The 17,756-nt window shown below is 33.5% G+C and overlaps 3 protein-coding genes across 6 annotated transcripts; all 3 read left to right on the top strand.

Annotated features, from left to right (window-relative positions):
* The first annotated feature begins 107 nt into the window (after nt 1-107).
* On the top strand, nt 108-8,378 carry LOC100178399 (major facilitator superfamily domain-containing protein 6-like protein A). 2 transcript variants are annotated; one of them, XM_018811272.2, is made up of 14 exons: nt 108-598; nt 1,091-1,245; nt 1,627-1,850; nt 2,115-2,232; nt 2,429-2,818; nt 3,051-3,124; nt 3,445-3,565; nt 4,067-4,256; nt 4,610-4,774; nt 5,191-5,318; nt 5,618-5,791; nt 6,366-6,520; nt 6,806-7,034; nt 7,459-8,378. In XM_018811272.2, exons 1-14 carry the CDS (start codon nt 375-377, stop codon nt 7,644-7,646), a joined length of 2,535 nt encoding a protein of 844 aa, XP_018666817.1. In that variant the 5' UTR covers nt 108-374; the 3' UTR covers nt 7,647-8,378. The 2 variants fall into 2 exon arrangements, with proteins under 2 accessions (XP_018666817.1, XP_009858163.1); XM_009859861.3 differs by having other exon boundaries at nt 110-598; nt 7,462-8,378.
* LOC100176129 (homogentisate 1,2-dioxygenase-like) lies at nt 1,912-10,806 on the top strand. Of its 3 annotated transcripts, none has more exons than XM_026833773.1 (2): nt 1,912-1,949; nt 8,845-10,806. In XM_026833773.1, exon 2 carries the CDS (start codon nt 8,919-8,921, stop codon nt 10,257-10,259), a length of 1,341 nt encoding a protein of 446 aa, XP_026689574.1. In that variant the 5' UTR covers nt 1,912-1,949; nt 8,845-8,918; the 3' UTR covers nt 10,260-10,806. The 3 variants fall into 3 exon arrangements, with proteins under 3 accessions (XP_026689574.1, XP_026689575.1, XP_018666819.1); XM_026833774.1 differs by lacking the exon at nt 1,912-1,949 and adding an exon at nt 8,535-8,639 and having other exon boundaries at nt 8,898-10,806; XM_018811274.2 differs by lacking the exon at nt 1,912-1,949 and adding an exon at nt 8,557-8,639.
* Nucleotides 10,786-17,510, top strand: LOC100178443 (U4/U6.U5 tri-snRNP-associated protein 1). The gene is made up of 13 exons (XM_002120057.5): nt 10,786-10,986; nt 11,355-11,769; nt 12,891-13,085; nt 13,442-13,620; nt 13,908-14,073; nt 14,306-14,407; nt 14,725-14,813; nt 15,065-15,194; nt 15,380-15,542; nt 15,861-16,025; nt 16,344-16,432; nt 16,550-16,703; nt 16,992-17,510. The coding sequence occupies exons 1-13, from the start codon at nt 10,841-10,843 to the stop codon at nt 17,324-17,326; spliced, it is 2,328 nt and encodes a 775-aa protein (XP_002120093.1). The 5' UTR covers nt 10,786-10,840; the 3' UTR covers nt 17,327-17,510.
* The last annotated feature ends 246 nt before the right edge of the window (nt 17,511-17,756 follow it).

Genomic DNA, 17,756 nt, shown 5'->3' with positions numbered 1-17,756 from the left:
AGAAAGTTTTACGTCAGGTTAGTTGAGAATTAGGGACTGTCCCAAAATTCATAAATTTTAATTATTGACGAATGCGAAAGACAGGACGATTGAAGTTATAATTATTAATGATTTTAAAGTGTAATCAAACAATATTCAAATACACAACTTGATTTAAAGGTCGAGAAGCATCAGTATTTCGTGTTTTATGATCTATTTATCGCCTTATCCACGTTTTTTTTTATAAAATGCGTTTTTTTTGTGTTTGCACCGCAGTTGAAATGTACACAGTAATTTGTATTTTAACCTTTATCGAATTATCTCATTATATGCAAGGTGGTAATAGGTAACTGAAATGTTGTAATTGGTTTGTGGTTGCATTAAACAACTTAGAAATGGGAAGATTCAATCGTCAAATCCAGTGGGACGTCACACGATCAATTTCCATAGCGAACGTGTTTTATTTTCTCTTTGCTGGAGGCAAAGCTTGTTTGTTTCCATTTCTGACTCTTTATTTTCGCCACCTCGGACTTTCTGCCACACAGGTTGGAATTGTTTTCGCTGCAAAATACCTAACTTGGTATCTAGCTTCTCCAGTATGGATTGCTATGGCTAAACGGTAAGCTTTAAACAATTTTTTTGTCTATTTTGTTCTCACAAGTGTATTATTTATTTTTTACTTTAAGTAATGTAATAAAACTGAACTAATGAAGTATTTAAACTTTGGTGTACTACTGTAATTATTTAGGCAGGTTTTTTCATACTTTTTTCACTTATTTGTCAGTTTGAGTACAGTTATAAAATAATAGTGAAAATTTAATGGTGAATAATTCTGCTGTTCTGCTACTGAGTCCTAAGCATACCTGTTGCCTAACCTGCGTGGTTTTTCACTAGTACCAATAAGGAACAAAAATAGTTGGGTAATGATGACTGAATTAACTCTTTAAAATATGCTGTAAAATATTATACACCACCTATATTACTACCATAGATAGTTTATTAATTTGTACAATTAAGATTTAGCATTGGAGGAATAGTGCACAATAAATTTGCAATTTGAAGAACATTTTTTTATTTATAAGACTATAATGAACTGTACTTTTATTTACAGGTTGGACAAGATCAAAATAATTCTCTGCACTACACTGTTGTTTGCAGTTGCAAGTAATCTCACTATTACAGTGATACCTCCAGCTGATAATGAGATGTTTAATAGTCTGTGCGTTGATCAAGAACTTGTGATTTTCCCTGGAAATTCTTCTATAGGTTGGTTTGGTGCAACAGTTTATTGTAGTTGTTAGTGCACTAAAAGAAAACTTGACAATGTTTTGGCATTATAGACGGACTACTTAATTTTAAATGTTTTATTGTTTCGGATGGGATGAACAGTTAAGTATCCACTTTATTTCCGCGATCATTTGTGATACACTGTAAATTATTTTGCAATGTCATAACCAGGTTTACACATTAGATCTACCCTATACAGCAGCCTTCATACTATTTGCTGTCACTAAAGAATTATCATTTAGCAAAAATATAAACTTTCTAACAGATTTTGTTATATTTGCCAATATATTTTGTTATATTCTATAAACCAAATAACTGAATACATATTTTAAGACTTTATTAGTTTTTTATACTTCACAGCAAACACAATGTTGGATGCAAATATCAACACAACAACAACCACAATTCCAATTTCTCCGACCACTACCACCTTAAATACAAACCCAAGTGTTGATACCAGCACCAGTACAACCACATCAACCAAGCCAAAAACTACAACCACAACTGCCCCGCCACCTATGTCTCCTTATAAAATGGCCGTCCAACTTTACCCAAGAATGCAGTCATTGGACATAAAGGAAGTGGTATGTAGTTTATTCTTGTGCCTTGGATATCCACATTTTAAATAGAAAAGTAGATTCTGTAACCCAGATTACATGAATTTGTCCTACAATTTGAATATGGTGTCTATGTTGAAAGTGTTTGTATATTTACTTTTGTTATCCTATATTATTCCTACTGTTTACTTAATTTTAAAGATAAGTACATGTAATGTCATAGTGGGTTTTGGGTATTTATTCTGTGTTGTACAGCTATTCCATAATTAATGAATTGTTTTTTCTACACAGACGATAAACCTTCTTCATTCTTTCAATGAGACGAAGGATTGGCCGAGTTGGAAACTAGGAGTGTTAAGAAACAAATTATTAAAGATGTTGAATTCAACTAAGTCTTCAAATTCAGACGGTACTTTAACTTTCTTTTGTTTTGTGTTATCATTTTTGTAGAACTTGTTCTGGAAGGTTAAGACTTGCCTGAACAAAATTATTGAATTAATTGTTTGTTTGGTTTGCAAAACTGTTTTGCGTACTGTAAATTGAATTTTATTGAATTTAAAAGGTTTATTGTCAACTGCATTAAAATATGAGTTTTCCATTGACAGAGAAACAGACACTACCCAATGTAGCGGTTACAACCACACTTGTTATTGATGGTGAACCCATCATTCCTACTGTAGCATCACAATTAACAACAACAACAGAAGGAAAATCAACAACAACAGAAAAAGGAACAACAACCACTAAAGAAAAAACAACAACAACAAGAACTGAATCAGAGTTTTCGCCATCAAGCAAGGGAGGCAGTCCCTTACACGAAATTGCAGGTCGTCTGGTACAGAAATTGTTGCCACGGTTTCTGCAATTAAGGTCTGAAAACTCGTGGCTGACAGTTCATCAGTTTATGGAAGGACAACCAAAAACCAGAGAGTTGTCCCCTCAAGTAAAACAGCTGCTGGAAAGAGCATTACAAAATGCATTAGATAAATATGAAGGTATCAGTTTACAATTTTTTTTCTGTTTTTTTTTATTTTGTGGTTAGTTTATATTTTGTAACATTTGGGGTCCTTTTGAAATCACTTTGCTGCTTACCCTTTGGAAAGCACAACAGAGTTTTTTACAATTATGTAGTCATAAATTTGGAATGTTTGGAATTTGTAAAGAATTGTATGAGCTATGAGGTGTTATGTTTGTAATTTAACCCCTAATTGTTTCTTTACTTTTCAGATAATTCTCGAAGCAAAAGAAGTATTTTGTCCAATGAGACAACAATAAGTGCTGATGAAGTTAAGCAAAATGAGGTAAATATTTTGTTATGATTTTATGCAAACCCCGTAACAGCAGATATGCATGACATTATGAGTAAATACAATATCCACGTGCTTGTGACTTTGTATACAAACACAACAGAAGATAGAAGTGCATGTATAGTATCTCTATCACTGTACACCTACAATTTCATGAGTATGTATTAAAAATCATAAAACTTATATTCCATGGTCTGATTTCCATCAGCTTACAAGTTTATTTATTTGTTTCTCATAGCTTAAAGTTTAAGGTATCATAAATCCAGTAGATTGTACATTTTTGCTTAAATTCATAATGTTTAATAACTTTTCAGGAGAATGAAACATTATTTGGAATTGCATCCATATCTGCTCACTCTGTGTTAAAGGTTGTGAAACAGCAAGTTACATCAAACGTGGCTACTTTTATAACTCTACTTATTGTTGTGGCTGTTGGTAAGTACTAGCTGCAGTATTGGTAATTTGGAAGGATCATAATTACGTATGGTTTCCTATTACTAATATGCACTTGTCAGGCACTGATATATAATGTTGATCTAAACGTACATAGTAAACATTTGAATGAAACTTTTAATTTATAGAAAGAGTGGTTGAATTTGTTATAGTTCTATCACCATCATTATACATTGTGTAATTTTTCTACACAATATGCTGAAAAAAATCCAATTTTGGAGGAATTTGTAGACTCATTTCCATTTAAATTTGACCCAAGGCAAAATGATTTTTTGAATTTAAAATGTTGAATTTTTATAAAAATAAGTTGTACTTCGTAAATATGGAAAATGGGATGCTTTTATTTCTATAAACTGACAGGCTCCATTCACTCAACATATGTTCAGATCAACTTAAGACATCAATGCACATTAATGACAGGAAACCATAGACACCATGTCTGAATTTTGTTTCATAAGATAACATTGTATTTTTCATTTAAAGGTGAATTGCTGTCTGCACCAATTGAACCGCTGAGTGACCAAACTTTGTATGAATTACTTGATGAACTCGATACTTTGGATAAATATGGTAAACATAAAACAGCAGCACTGCTTGGAACTCTTGTATGCGGAATACTTGTATCTGTTGCTGTATATACATCCCCATGCCTTATCAATGGTTCAATAACCAGGTAATACCCAAAGATCACTAATATTTTGATTTACAAAATAAGTTGGTAGTTTTTCAATTTTCTCCTCGTTTTAAAACTGTATTTTTTTTCTCTTTATGCTTTTTTAGTTACCTGTATGCTTAATTTTAAACTGTATAACATATGATATATTAATGGATTTTTCGAATATGGCAACAAAAATAATATTTATACATTGAATAGATTGTAGATACACAAAAAGGTATTAAACCCAAAATGAAAGTTGTAACCTAGGTACAATAAAAGACATGGTTAAAACTTAAAAAAAGAGCTTATAATACTTATAATAATACGTATACATGACTACTTTTATCTCCTCTTGTAACATTTTACAGATTCCATATCCATTTTTACTCGTTTGCGATATTTGTTGGTTTGTCCTTTGTTGTTGCCCCCTTTTACCCATCGTATACCCAGCAAAGGCAATCTTACGCATCAGAAAGTTGTTCAAAATGTGGCATCTGTCCTTCATTTTGTGGAACCTGCCTTTCCAGTTGCAGGTAAACCCAACAAATCATTTCACAACCCAGCATACTAGAGTTATGAACATTAGTGAAATAAAAAAAAATTATTATCTGCTATTAAAGAGTATAAAAATTTACCTAAAATATCAAAAATGCCACAACCTAACAGACTATTCATTTTAATGACGTGGCAACTACAACCGACAATGTCCATAAACATTCCATTGAGTTCATGTTATTTACTTTTAACTGACGCTCGTTACATGCTATTCAGCAATTTTTAAATTCCTTGGATTCCCATAAATTAATTCCTTTATTTTGACTCTGGCCTAATTTTTGTAAATAACAATGTGTTTGGGGACTAAAAGGCTCTATATTTAATGCTAGGTTTTCTTGGTGTATGTATTGCTCGGATATATACTTATACGTTTTTAATACAACTTTTAATATAGACACTTGCTTCTGTTGATCACTGTGTTTCTGGTGGGAATAACACAGGGTGGAGTGCAAGACTTTATGTTCTGGTGTGTGGAAGACATGCCCGGTTCATCAGAATTAGTGTTTGGGGCGTTTATTTCAGGTGTGATAAGCTGATATATTAACAACAATGTTTTGAACCTACCAAAATATATATCTGACTACAGTCTTTTTAAATTTACTAAACTATTTATGTACATCTGACATCTATATTTTTGTGACATTAACTTGCATAGTAAGAGTGTGATGCTCAAAGTGAAAGTAATTTTTACTATAACGTACAGGCATGAACCGCATGAAAGTAATTTTTTCTATAGCAGCAGTGCCAAGTTTTATTATTCTTTGAAAATGAGCATAAAGTTTCACATGTAACCATTTTATTCAGTTTATTTTTTTCTGCAGTTAATGCATTGGCAGCAATCTTAGCAAACTGGATCGGCCGTAAAGTTGTTAAAACGCTCAAATCTTTCGCACTTGGACCACTATCTCTCTACTGCATAGCGGTGCAACTGCTTCTCTACTCGTACATAAACAATCCTTGGTTCATCATCCCGCTACAGTTCTTTAGTATATTTGGTAAGCTGTGTTGGTGTAATTTGAGGGCGCTAGACTTGTCTGTGTTTGTTTAGCACAGCATTTGTTTGCTGGGCGTGTGATGTGTAAGCCATGCAAACAACATTATTTCAATATGTTTTCGTCTGTATAAAAAATCAAAGCAAGAACATTGACCTTTTAATGAAGTCTGAGCTGTTTTTATGTATTAATGTAATTTTTATGTATTAATGTAAATGTAATTATATAATAATTCTGCTACACAACTCTTCTGTACATTGTGATTAAACAAACTGTCTGTTTTATAGTCTTTTTTCCTCATTTTCATTTTTAGTTGGGCACATTGGTGTACCTTTTATTCTAACATATTAAATATTTGCTTTACATTGACAGCCATTCTGTATATGTATATTTTTATTTAAAATCCAAGGGATCCTAATGCATGGCACTTAGGGGTTTGGGATTTACGCCAAATTCGGCCCATGACTCTATTATACATAATGATTATATAGTATAGTATGCCTGTTATAACATCTGATGTTGCCCACCACACGAGGGTTAATAGGTGAGATTGATTCATGATCATAATACATTACAGGTCAAGCCTTCATGTGGACAGTGATCAGTTATCAGACCAACCTAATGGTGTCTTCATCATGGAGAGGAAGGAGCAAGAGAAACGAAGAAGTTCATTTTTTTGCTCGCTCTTCACACCAGAGAGCACAACAAATGACTTACACAAGAACATACTATGTATGTGATTTTTTAATTTAGAATTTTTGTGTGGATTAATTAAATGGCGTACCCTTTACCTTAACCCTCATTATGTCTCACCGTATGGCAGAAAAATTTTGATTTTTTTAATCATAAAACAAAACAACTTCCAGAAGAAATTAAATTTAAAATATGTAAAATGCTAATCCATATCAAAAATATTGACAATATAATTATAAATTAAAACATGTAAAAAAGTTGCAACACATATTTAAATATTAATTTCACTTATTTAAGTTGGGTCATAGCTGTATGTTCTTACAGGGCTTTGCTTATGCATTGGGTACACTGATTTTTGGAGTCTCATATGATGTGTCAAATGGAAGCCTTGCACCTTGTTTACGGGTGTCGTCTTTGCTCATCGCATTGTGGGCGTGTATCTTCCTTGTCTTACAATGTTGCTGCCAACCTCGAAAAACGAAGAAATATTCGAACCTTCTCGCAGATAGTGATGAGGATGATGTGTATGATGCAAACAAAGATCGAAATTCATGCAAGTTTATTTGTATTTAAAACAATTAATGTCACTTATTTCTTCTTGTGTGGTGAGGCAATTTTAGGGTAAAACAAAAAGTGTTGTTTCATACACCTTATCCGGTTACAAGTTACCTGTAACTTTGAATGTAGTAGTTTTTACCATTATTTTGTATGACTGACATTGTAAAATACACATAGAGACTACTGGGTTACTGTCCTGACAAACGGACACAAAAATCTTTAAACTAGTAAGATTTTCAATTCTATTTTTATTTTCCACAAAGAAAGGTCTATCATTAGGACGATACTAACAATTTAAAGTACTCCATGTTTATTAATATCTTTGCTTTCAGACCTGATTTTATTTTATTTTTTATTGGTAAAATATTTTAACGAGGGGTGCCTATATACATGTTTGTAAATAAGATGTATGTTTAAAGCAGGGTTTTCTAAAAGAAAAGGGTCTGGAAGTTACGTGAAAAATAACGGAAGTGTTGATGGGAGGAGGAAGAAGAGAAGAAGAGCTCGGAGGACTCATGGTGACACAACTACATCCTCGGAGGATGAAGCAAATGAGGAGAGAGATTGGTTAAGTGCTGCAATGAAGAAAGACTCTCGGATGTTGTAAGGATAAGAAAGAAAAACTTAATAAGTGCTTAATAGATAAAAATATAGTTAATGTCACATAGCATGACAATTCTCTTTGCATTTTATATCTCGTATTCTTATACTTTACAGTCTGGTGAAGCAACACTGCAGTATCTTTAGTTTTTTGAAGCTAAATATTCTTCAATTTTACGACAAGTTGCATAGGTTTTATATCAAATGTTTTGTACATATGGAGTTTTGCACAGATCAAGATTTTTTGTTGCTCATAGAGACATTTAATATTGTGTTTGTTCTATTTAAATGGCGAATTATTATAACGGTGGCAGTATCAATACTGAAAGATAACTGTGTTCCAATTTTCTTCATTTTTGTGCTCCCTTTAAAATCATCCTTTCCTAATTCTTCACTTTAAATGTATTTGGATATGCCTGAATGCATACTGTCTAAGTTTTGAGACATTTATGATATTTTGTTCGCACTTTAATTAGTAAGGTGCTTTGAAAGCATGTTCCAATAATGTCTTTGTTATTTGACCAACAGTGTCTACCTGTGTCTGTGCAATTCAATAGTTGGTGTAACTTATGCAAAATTTGTAGAAGTTATTAATTTTTTGTTAATTCTAAACTTAATATCTGTATTTAATCGTAAAACAGTATAGTAGTGAAACCATGTCATTTGCTAATTTAAGATTGTATTCAAAAATGGGGTCTTTTTTATATGAAACTTCTCAATAAATGAATTGAACAGAATGGTCTAATGAATTTAAGGTGACCCAGTTTTATAAGCACCCTGGTAAAAGAATCGAATGTAGCGTACTGTGCAACGTGAATAATATTTAAAACTTTTTATTTACCCCGACGATTTGTGTACGTTTTTTTTTTTGAAACTTCAAAGTTCGATTGCAGTTTAGCATAGAAATAGTAAATCATCGCAAATGATTTAATGGGGAGTCCCACTACACAGAAAGCAAGCTTTATCATCAGAAGATTGAACACAACGCTTGTATTACGAGGTAAAGTATAACAGATTAGTTAAGACTACTTAACTATATTGTCGTTTGTAGTATATTCAGTTTTATATTTCCCTAATACTAAGTTTAACGGGTAAAAGCGTGTATAATATACCGTACGGTAGTCGGTATAGGATGCTATAATGGCTTATGGCTATAGGTTTAAATCATTAAAAATTGACATTCAAGCTTTTATAATTACTTACAGAAAACTAAATAAGCCTGCAGTTTAGGTTTACTTAAACTTCTAATTGGTTGCAGTCCACTGTAAAGTAAAGAAGGATGAATCAAGTAACAGCATTAAAGTATCTTTCGGGATTTGGCAATGATTTTTCTAGTGAAGATCCAAGATGTCCAAACTCATTGCCTGAGGGTCAAAACAACCCACAAAAATGTCCTTATGGACTTTACGCAGAGCAGTTATCTGGTTCAGCATTCACTTGCCCAAGAGGTAGCAACAGAAGAAGTTGGTTGTACCGTATTCTACCATCTGTTAAGCATGAGCCATTCAAGCCATATAGCCAACCAAAGTCAGTGGGTGGAATAACGCACGCATGGGACAATGAGCATCCAAACCCAAACCAAATGCGCTGGAAGCCATTCAAAATGTCCTCCGAAAAGCTGGATTTCATTGACAGCTTGTCAACAGTTTGTGGGGCTGGAGATGCCAAGTCTCGTAATGGAATCGCAATTCATATTTACTGCTGCAACTCCAGTATGGATAACAAAGCATTTTATAATTCTGATGGTGATTATGTCATAGTTCCACAGCAGGGTGACCTTCGGATACAAACCGAATTCGGTCTGATGGATGTGGCACCAAATGAGATATGCGTCATTCAACAAGGCATGAGGTTTAGTGTTGATGTTTCAGGCCCATCGAGAGGTTATATATTGGAGGTGTTTGGAGTTCATTTTCAGCTGCCTGATCTTGGACCAATTGGAGCGAACGGTCTCGCCAACCCAAGGGACTTTCTGACTCCTTCAGCATATTTTGAAAACAAGAAAGAACCCTACTCCATAATCTCCAAATACCAAGGAGCACTCTTCGTAGCTCAACAAGACCACTCTCCATTTGATGTAGTTGCGTGGCATGGAAACTACGCACCATATAAATACGACCTTGAAAAGTTTATGGTGATAAACGCGGTAAAATACGACCATCCAGACCCTTCTATTTTCACAGTTTTAACCGCTCAGTCAACTCGTCCTGGAGTTGCAATCGCCGATTTTGTCATCTTTCCACCAAGATGGTCTGTTCATGAAGGCACCTTCCGTCCACCTTATTATCACAGGAACTGCATGAGTGAGTTCATGGGCATCATCAAGGGTTCATATGAAGCAAAATCTGGGAGCCTCCCTGGTAGCGCTACTCTACACAGTGTTATGACCCCTCATGGTCCTGATGCTGTTGTCTTTGAAAAAGCTTCCAATGCTGAGCTTAAGGCAGAGTTCATTGGCAAGGGTGCGCAAGCGTTTATGTTTGAGTCCTCACTGAGCATGGCGCTCACAAAATGGGGCAACGAGACTTGCGAATGTGTGGATGGTGATTACTTCAAATGCTGGGAAGGTCTTCAGGTGCATTTCAATGGCAAGAGAGATCCAGAGGCCACCTCTGAGTAATTGTGTAACATAAACAATTAAAGGGAATAACTGTGTGGTTAATTATATTTTTTCCAATAACAGCATTGTACACATTCTATCATGTTATATTGTTATAAAAAATCAAGTTTTAATTATTCAACTTACTGTTTATTGTTTTATGCTGTTTAATTTTTCAATTCACAATAGAGTAAACTTGCTTGCCTCAGTTTGTCATGTAAATATGAAAACTGCCCTGCTTCACACACAAAGTAGCAATTATAGTTTAAAACTCACAATCAATTTAATGAAATAAACTCTAAATGTTTTTGCAACTTCTGGTTTTATTGACTGGGTAATATACATCTTTTCGTACTATCTTTTCTAATTTTTCTTTTATCCCATTTTTGTTCCAATGTAATTTGACCTGCACTGTGCTTGCTTTATTTTTAACAATTTGTTGATTTTTTAAACTTCAGTAGATACACAATTTACCCCTGTTATGCAGGCGATGGTTGTTAATTCATTTCGAAAATTTTCCCGGACCTTCTATGTACATGTCTATTTAATGCGCTTTGTGTGTATTAGATTCACCTAGGCCTTTAAGTGAATAAACCTTGAAAATGGGGTCCAGGAAAGAGCACAAACACAAGAAAGAGAGCAGACACAAGCACAAGCGAAAACATCGATATTCTGATTCAGACGAAGGAAGCAGAAGTCCAAGTGTGAAGAGAAAGAAGCACGACCGTGAAAGGGAACACAAATCTAGGTATTTGTTATTGTTTTAAAACTTTTAGATTTAAATTATATTGTAAAAAAAAGAAAGTTGTAAAATATTGTATGAATCTTCAATTTAGTTCTACTAGGCAAATTAGTGAAATTACAAAACTCTTTTTAGCTGTTGTTTGCTCCACCAAGTCCATATATTTTTACAGGTACATATTTGTTTAGAAATATGTGAGCATTAGCCTGTAACCTCTTGCATAAGTTTTTGAAACAGTAGATGAAACTTTGCATCTTTTGAATATTCACATATTCTTCTGACTGTAATTGATGTAGGAGACAAATAAAAGTTATATATACTTAGAGATATAATGTTGAAACATGATAATACTTATATAACTAACTACATTTTAGTCGAAGCCGAAGAGAAAGAAGTAGAGAACGTGGAAATTCAGGAGAACGGCGATCTCAAGAAACTCGTACCGAAGTAAAGATCAAAACTGAAATCCGAACTAACGAACCAATTGAAAATGCTCCTCCTTACCCTGAAGAAGAGCGGACAATAGTTCTTAAAGAGGAGCCAGAAGAGACAGAGAAAAAATCTGAGAGTTTAAGCATTGAAGCAACTAATGCATTGAGAGCAAAGCTTGGCCTAAAACCTTTAAATGTTGGAGGTTCAGGCTCAGGTAACGGGGACAATGCTGGGGGAGAAGATGAGTTTGTTCACGCTCCAGCTGAACATTTGGGGGAAAAGAAAAAACAAGAAATAATGAAAGAAAAAATCCTTGCCAGCAAAAGAAAACGAGAAATTGCCAAAAAAATGTCAAAGGTTGGTTTTAATGTATTAGTATTATTATTGTTCTTGTAATGTTGTGTGGGATTAGTAAAAAGTAGTTAGTATGAAGGAGGTGAAATCATGTGTTGTTATTCCATTTACAGAATCTTTAAATTTTTAGCAAATTTATAAAATGTTTTTAAATTTTAAATGATGTCGTTTAGCTCTAGAATACACATAGTTTTTATTTTAGTGCGATTGCCGATTGCAATATCCATATTGTATTGCGTTATAAAATAATTTATAATGATTGACCTATTTTACCTGTCAAATTTGTGTGCAACAAAGTCCAGTAGCAAGGGGTATAGAGATCACCAGAACAGTGGTGTACAATTTCATAAACAAACAATACATGATACCCTTGCCAGCAATGTCCGTGTAGTCACGTATACAGTGCAAATATGCTCTGTGTAATAAGGGTACCATGTCTCAAATTTCTGTGATTTGTGATGTCGGCATATGCAATTTATTTATTGGAAATTTTAAATAACAAAAAATATATGTATATATAATATATATATATAGTTGCGTAGGCCACTAATGACTATGGTTTAAGAAGTTTTTACATTAATCCTCCTACCTGCTTATCTTGATAAATGCATTCGATATAGCATATAAGGATTTTGTATCTGATAAAATTGTTTACTTTACCTTGTATGCTGTACCAATGGCTACTGACTGTTTGATAACTCCATGTAATGAGTGAACAGATAACCCATGAAAGTACTTAAACTTGGCTGTTATTGGTCAACCTCATCTTTGGTTTAGTTACATTACATAAGAGTTGGACAGATATTGCTTTTTTCAAACCGATACCGATATTTTATAAATTTTAGTTGCAGATAACCAATATTCTAATGTAACTTACATATATATACCATAATATTTTTATACTCTATCTTATATTTTCATTTTATCAAACGTATTTAGGTCCTGTCTCTAACCCAAAGGTAAGTGGTTTTTGCGTGTATGTGCCCTTGGGCAAGATGCTAAACGAAAATTGCTCCAACCCAGTGGTCACTAACCCTAAATTTTTAGCCATACATAAAAAATCTTAAAAAAGAATCATCTACAAAGTAACAGAAAAAATTAAAATAAACAAAAAACATCTATAGGTTCGTACTCTGGGTGAAGAAAATGAGGAAGAGAGTGCCGCCAACTGGGTCTTGAAGAGCAGGAGCACTCAGCAGCAAAGAGAGCAAGAGGAGAAGATGATGAAACTGGGAGAGGAGTTTGGAGTAAGTGATCTGATCGAAAGTGAACTTGGATCAAAGAAAAATGTTCCAGCTTATACTGAGAAAGATCTAACTGTAAGTTGATTGTGGATAATGTGGTTTATTTTGGATGCGTATAGTTCATGTTAAATTGATGCCTGGTGTAATGTCATATGTTTTATAGGTTGGATAAAAAACAAAGTAAATTTAACACAGTTGCTTAACAATCAAAATTAGGTTTAATAATCCAAAATACCGTTTTTTAAAACAATTATTATGTGAGCTCTCTTCAGTTAACTACTTCTAGCTAGCTTGCCATACAGAGTGTAAAATACACTTTAGCACTTATATCAACAAGTTGGGACTAAACTTTATGCCAGAGTTAGCCTATTAGGCTACTAGCCCGATAACCAAAAAAAGAACTTATTTACTGTTGTTTTGTTTTCTTGTAGGGTTTAAGTGTTGAGCATTCAGTAGAAAGCTTCAGGGAAGGTAAGGATGCCGTGCTTGTAATTAAAGATAAAGATATACTTGCTAGTGATGATGAGGATGTACTACATAGCATAAATATTGATGATGTGGAAAAATCAAAGAAGAATTTGGAAGTCAAAAGACGTGGTGTTGGCTACAAGTAAGTTGATCAGTTATTTATTGCATGCATCTCTATGAGCAAGTTTTTGTATATTTATAAATCCTAAAAACTCTGGGGTAAAAATTGATTAAATGTTTAAACATGTATTTTAACAATCTTTGGTATATAATTATATTGAATATTGATTGATACTTTGATGGTACTTTAATTTTATAAAGATATGGCATAGCCATGACTCATATCAATATATAAAAATGTTTAGTACTATTTTAAGCAGTACTGTTCATGTGCTTGGCATAAGAAATAAACAACATTCTATCTTTCAGAGCATATGAAGAAGAGGAAATTGATGACATGGGGTTCTTCAAAGCAAAAGTCGTCCTTGGTAAATATGACGAGGAGATTGAAGGAGAGAAGTCGAGCAAGTTTAAGATCGGGAGGAGCGGTCAGGTGGATACATCATGGGAGCAGCAGAAGGAACAAATGAAACAGGTGATGAGGAAGACTAATCTGGGGGGAATAGGGTTTAAAATTACAAATCAGTTTTATGAAAAAAAGGAATATTAAAAGGAAGATAAAAGGAAAATAATTCGTTTTAGAATAACTAATAAATTGCATAAAAATAAAAAAAATTGGACAAGATTCTTTCCTAATAAAAGTTTGTTTGCTACAGTACATACCATGTTTGTTACTTTTCTATTTTAATTTTGATTTCTTAATGCAGGAGATCCGTGCAAAAGGAGAGAGTTTGACTCTTCCTCCTTTGAAAATAGCATCCGAATACCTCACTGAAGAAGAAATGAAGTTTAAAAAACGAAAGCGAAAGGTGTGTTTATTAGAATAAACAATCTTGAAACTAAAAAAAACTGTTTAAATTGATCTGGCCAAAAATATTTGCGTTTTGACTTAACATTCTATAGGTATCGGGGGACCTAAGATTTAGACCAGATTTGGATAAACTCAACGCCTATTCCTCTTATATGTACGTCTTTTATGTGTCACTCCGTTTGGCCCAAATACGGCAAGATTTTAAAAACAACAGTTCTTACATTTTTTGCCAGAACAGCAATTTTAAAAATTCTCTAATGAGTAATAACTGGTAACAAACCAGCACAAAATTCAATTCAAATGTTCTTCATTTAGGTGAAGAAAGTTCGAAAACGGGACGTCCTTAAACCTGAAGATATTCTTCCATTACCTGGTTCAAGTCAAAGTGTAAACCATGGATCCAGGTGAGGATTGACTTCTGGTATAAGTATCATATATTTATCATACTTTTTTGCAAAACTTAAGTGGAATATCTAGTGTAGAACAATTTTTTAACCAGAAATTGGAGTTTTTGTAAAAAAAATCAAAACCAAACCGCATTTCATCATTTAGTTAAAATGCTCCTGAGTGGGCAGTTTAAAAATTAAAAATAAAGTTGAATTTTAAAAAGGCAGTTTTAAAATTATTTTAAATTATGTCCGCATATTCCAAACAGAAAAACAAAAGAAGTTGATGGGAAGGGAGGTAATGATGGGAGATCTTCAGTGAACAATAATGATGATGATGATGTTATTGATGATGAGGAAGATGCTATTAATGATCTGCAGCGAGCTCTTGAAAAATCCGTAAGTCTTGCTGGGTGTTGTTGTTGTAAGGTAAAAGATAGGGGTTTAAATATTGGGAAAGACAATCTATCAAAAACTGGGTGCTAGTGAAGAATCCTCTCCTACATTATCTGCTTAGTAGGGGTTAGTACTAGGATTCTTCATTGACTATAGCAAATTATATTCATTTATCATTTAATTTTCAGCGAAGAGCAAAACAAAAGAAATCGAATTCAGTTGTTGACTCTGGGGCTCTCCGTGTGGCCAAACACCTTGAGACACTAGGTCAAGTTAAACTCGAGAAACCTGATGAGCAGTTCACCAACACACTCTTCCTAAATGCTACAGATGAGTTTTGTCGACAGTTAGGTAGGTAGTAGTGGATTATTATTATAATAAAATGAAAAAAAAAACTTTGTAAAAATTTAACAAATTGTAAATAAAATAAATATTTTGTTATGGAATATGTATACTGCTGTATACTGTTAGGCAATTCCTAACTTGGAACAATTATTCTTATAATGTATGTACGAGAAGACAATCAGTCTTATGAGCTACGACTTTCGAATCAAAAAGGTATAATTTAGGGTTTTTAAGTATCAGAAGGTTTTGTAAAATAATCAAGTGACGCTAATGTGAGAAGTATTTAGCTAAAAAGTTTGCCAACTTACGGACTATTTTATTCAGGAGCACACATGCCTGTGAAGCAAGAGATCAAGCAAGAGGAAGATGACATGGATGTGGATGAGAATCCAGAGTCGGAGGATGAGTCCAATACATCAAAGTGGAGTTCAGTTCATCCAAATAATGGACATAAGATCGAACATGTTGTTCCTACACAAGAAGTGGAAGGTAGTGGAAAATGTCATATTTTTTCGAAAATTCCCAAAAAAATGTCATATTTATGAAATCGTGATAATTGTAAGGAAATCTTTCTACAACTCTTATCATATATAATATAATTTTTGTTCGCAACTTCTTAATTTTGTTTTTTATTTTATTTGGTTGAGGTTCTTTGATACGGCATGTCAGGGTACTTGAGATTTGGGCAAGAGTCACTCATTGTCAAAACATACAAGTGTTGCAGTTTATTTCCATTCTTCTTTGGTTTACAACATAATTTATTTTCAATTTTCATTATCTCGACTTGATGAAACAATATAATTTCAGGGGAACATGCTCCAATTGAAGCTGAACCTCTTGCTGCAACTGGTTTAATGGGGGCTCTTAAACTCGCTGAAAGAAAGGGTTACCTTGGTGTAAGTAACACAATGTTGTATCAGTTTTTTCAATGCATTATCACTAATTTCATAAAATCAGTGTTTTTTGTTTAATACACTCCAAACTTTTTTTTCTTATTTTCTAATAAACTTTAGGAGGAAAAGAAGAAAGGAAATGTTGTTGTCACCACAAACCTTAATATACAAGCAAAACATTATTCAATTGAAGATAAAAATGCTGTTGATTACCTTGACAAGTATGCACATGAGAAATATTCAAAGGAACGTAACACAAGTCGTTATGATCGAGGTGAGATTTTTATAAAAATATTTTTTTTGGTCAATAATTTGTAATACTTGCCTCTTGCCTGTGCACCTTAAATTTTTGTATTCCAGTGAGCAACAGACTCAAAAAAAAAGTTTTTTTGGGCTTACTCTTTTTTGCGAAAAGCGGTTGTTAGTTTTTATGTATCAAGTCAAAGCAAGACAGCTTAAAAAGTTTAAGAAATATTGAGCCCTTTGCCACATACAGTTTTAAATTAAATATTCTGAAGTACCACAAGAATATCCAGATTCTAAATAAATATTATGTTTCAAGGAATTACGACTGAATTTAGCGAGAAAAAAGATTACAAACCGAAAGTGAACATTGAGTATGTGGATGAGAAAGGAAGAAACCTCTCTGCAAAAGAAGCGTTCCGGAAGCTCTCCCATCGTTTCCATGGCAAGGGATCTGGGAAGATGAAGCAAGAGAAGAGGATGAAGAAGATGACGGAACAAGAAACGATGTTGCATATGAGCTCCACTGATACCCCACTTAACACAGTGGCAATGATGAAGGACAAGCAGAGAGCGGAGTCAAGCCCTTATATTGTTTTAAGTGGAGCTGGAAAGACACTAATGGTTGGAGGTGGCAGCTCAGTAAAAAAATAATTCAACCATAAAATATCAGCACTGCTAACACCAACTTGGCACACAGAGGTTGTGTGTCAAGTTCATTCCATGAATCAAAGGTTTTATAGAACCAGTCACTACTGCTACACTGAAGATATCATATTGAACAGCACATTGTAATGCTGCTATTGCGTTTCGAAAATAAAATTCTAACTGGTCTATATATTATTGGGGAGTTAATAACTGTAGTTCATGGAAATACAAAAATTGCCACTCCTTATTCTGCTTAGTGTGTAGATTAAGCCAGACATGATTTTTTACATATTCACAAATTTTGGTGCGAAGTCTCTACCTATACAGAAAATGTCGGAATTAGAAAGTTAATTAGTACTAGAGATGATCAATGTGGAGTGAAAGATGTGATTGTACTCTTGGCTTCACTATTATGTTTTCTTGCCTAATTACTAAG

This window comes from Ciona intestinalis, chromosome 3 (genome assembly GCF_000224145.3).
Source record: "Ciona intestinalis chromosome 3, KH, whole genome shotgun sequence".
NCBI lineage: Eukaryota > Metazoa > Chordata > Ascidiacea > Phlebobranchia > Cionidae > Ciona > Ciona intestinalis.
This window is presented reverse-complemented; position numbering and strand designations above follow the sequence as displayed.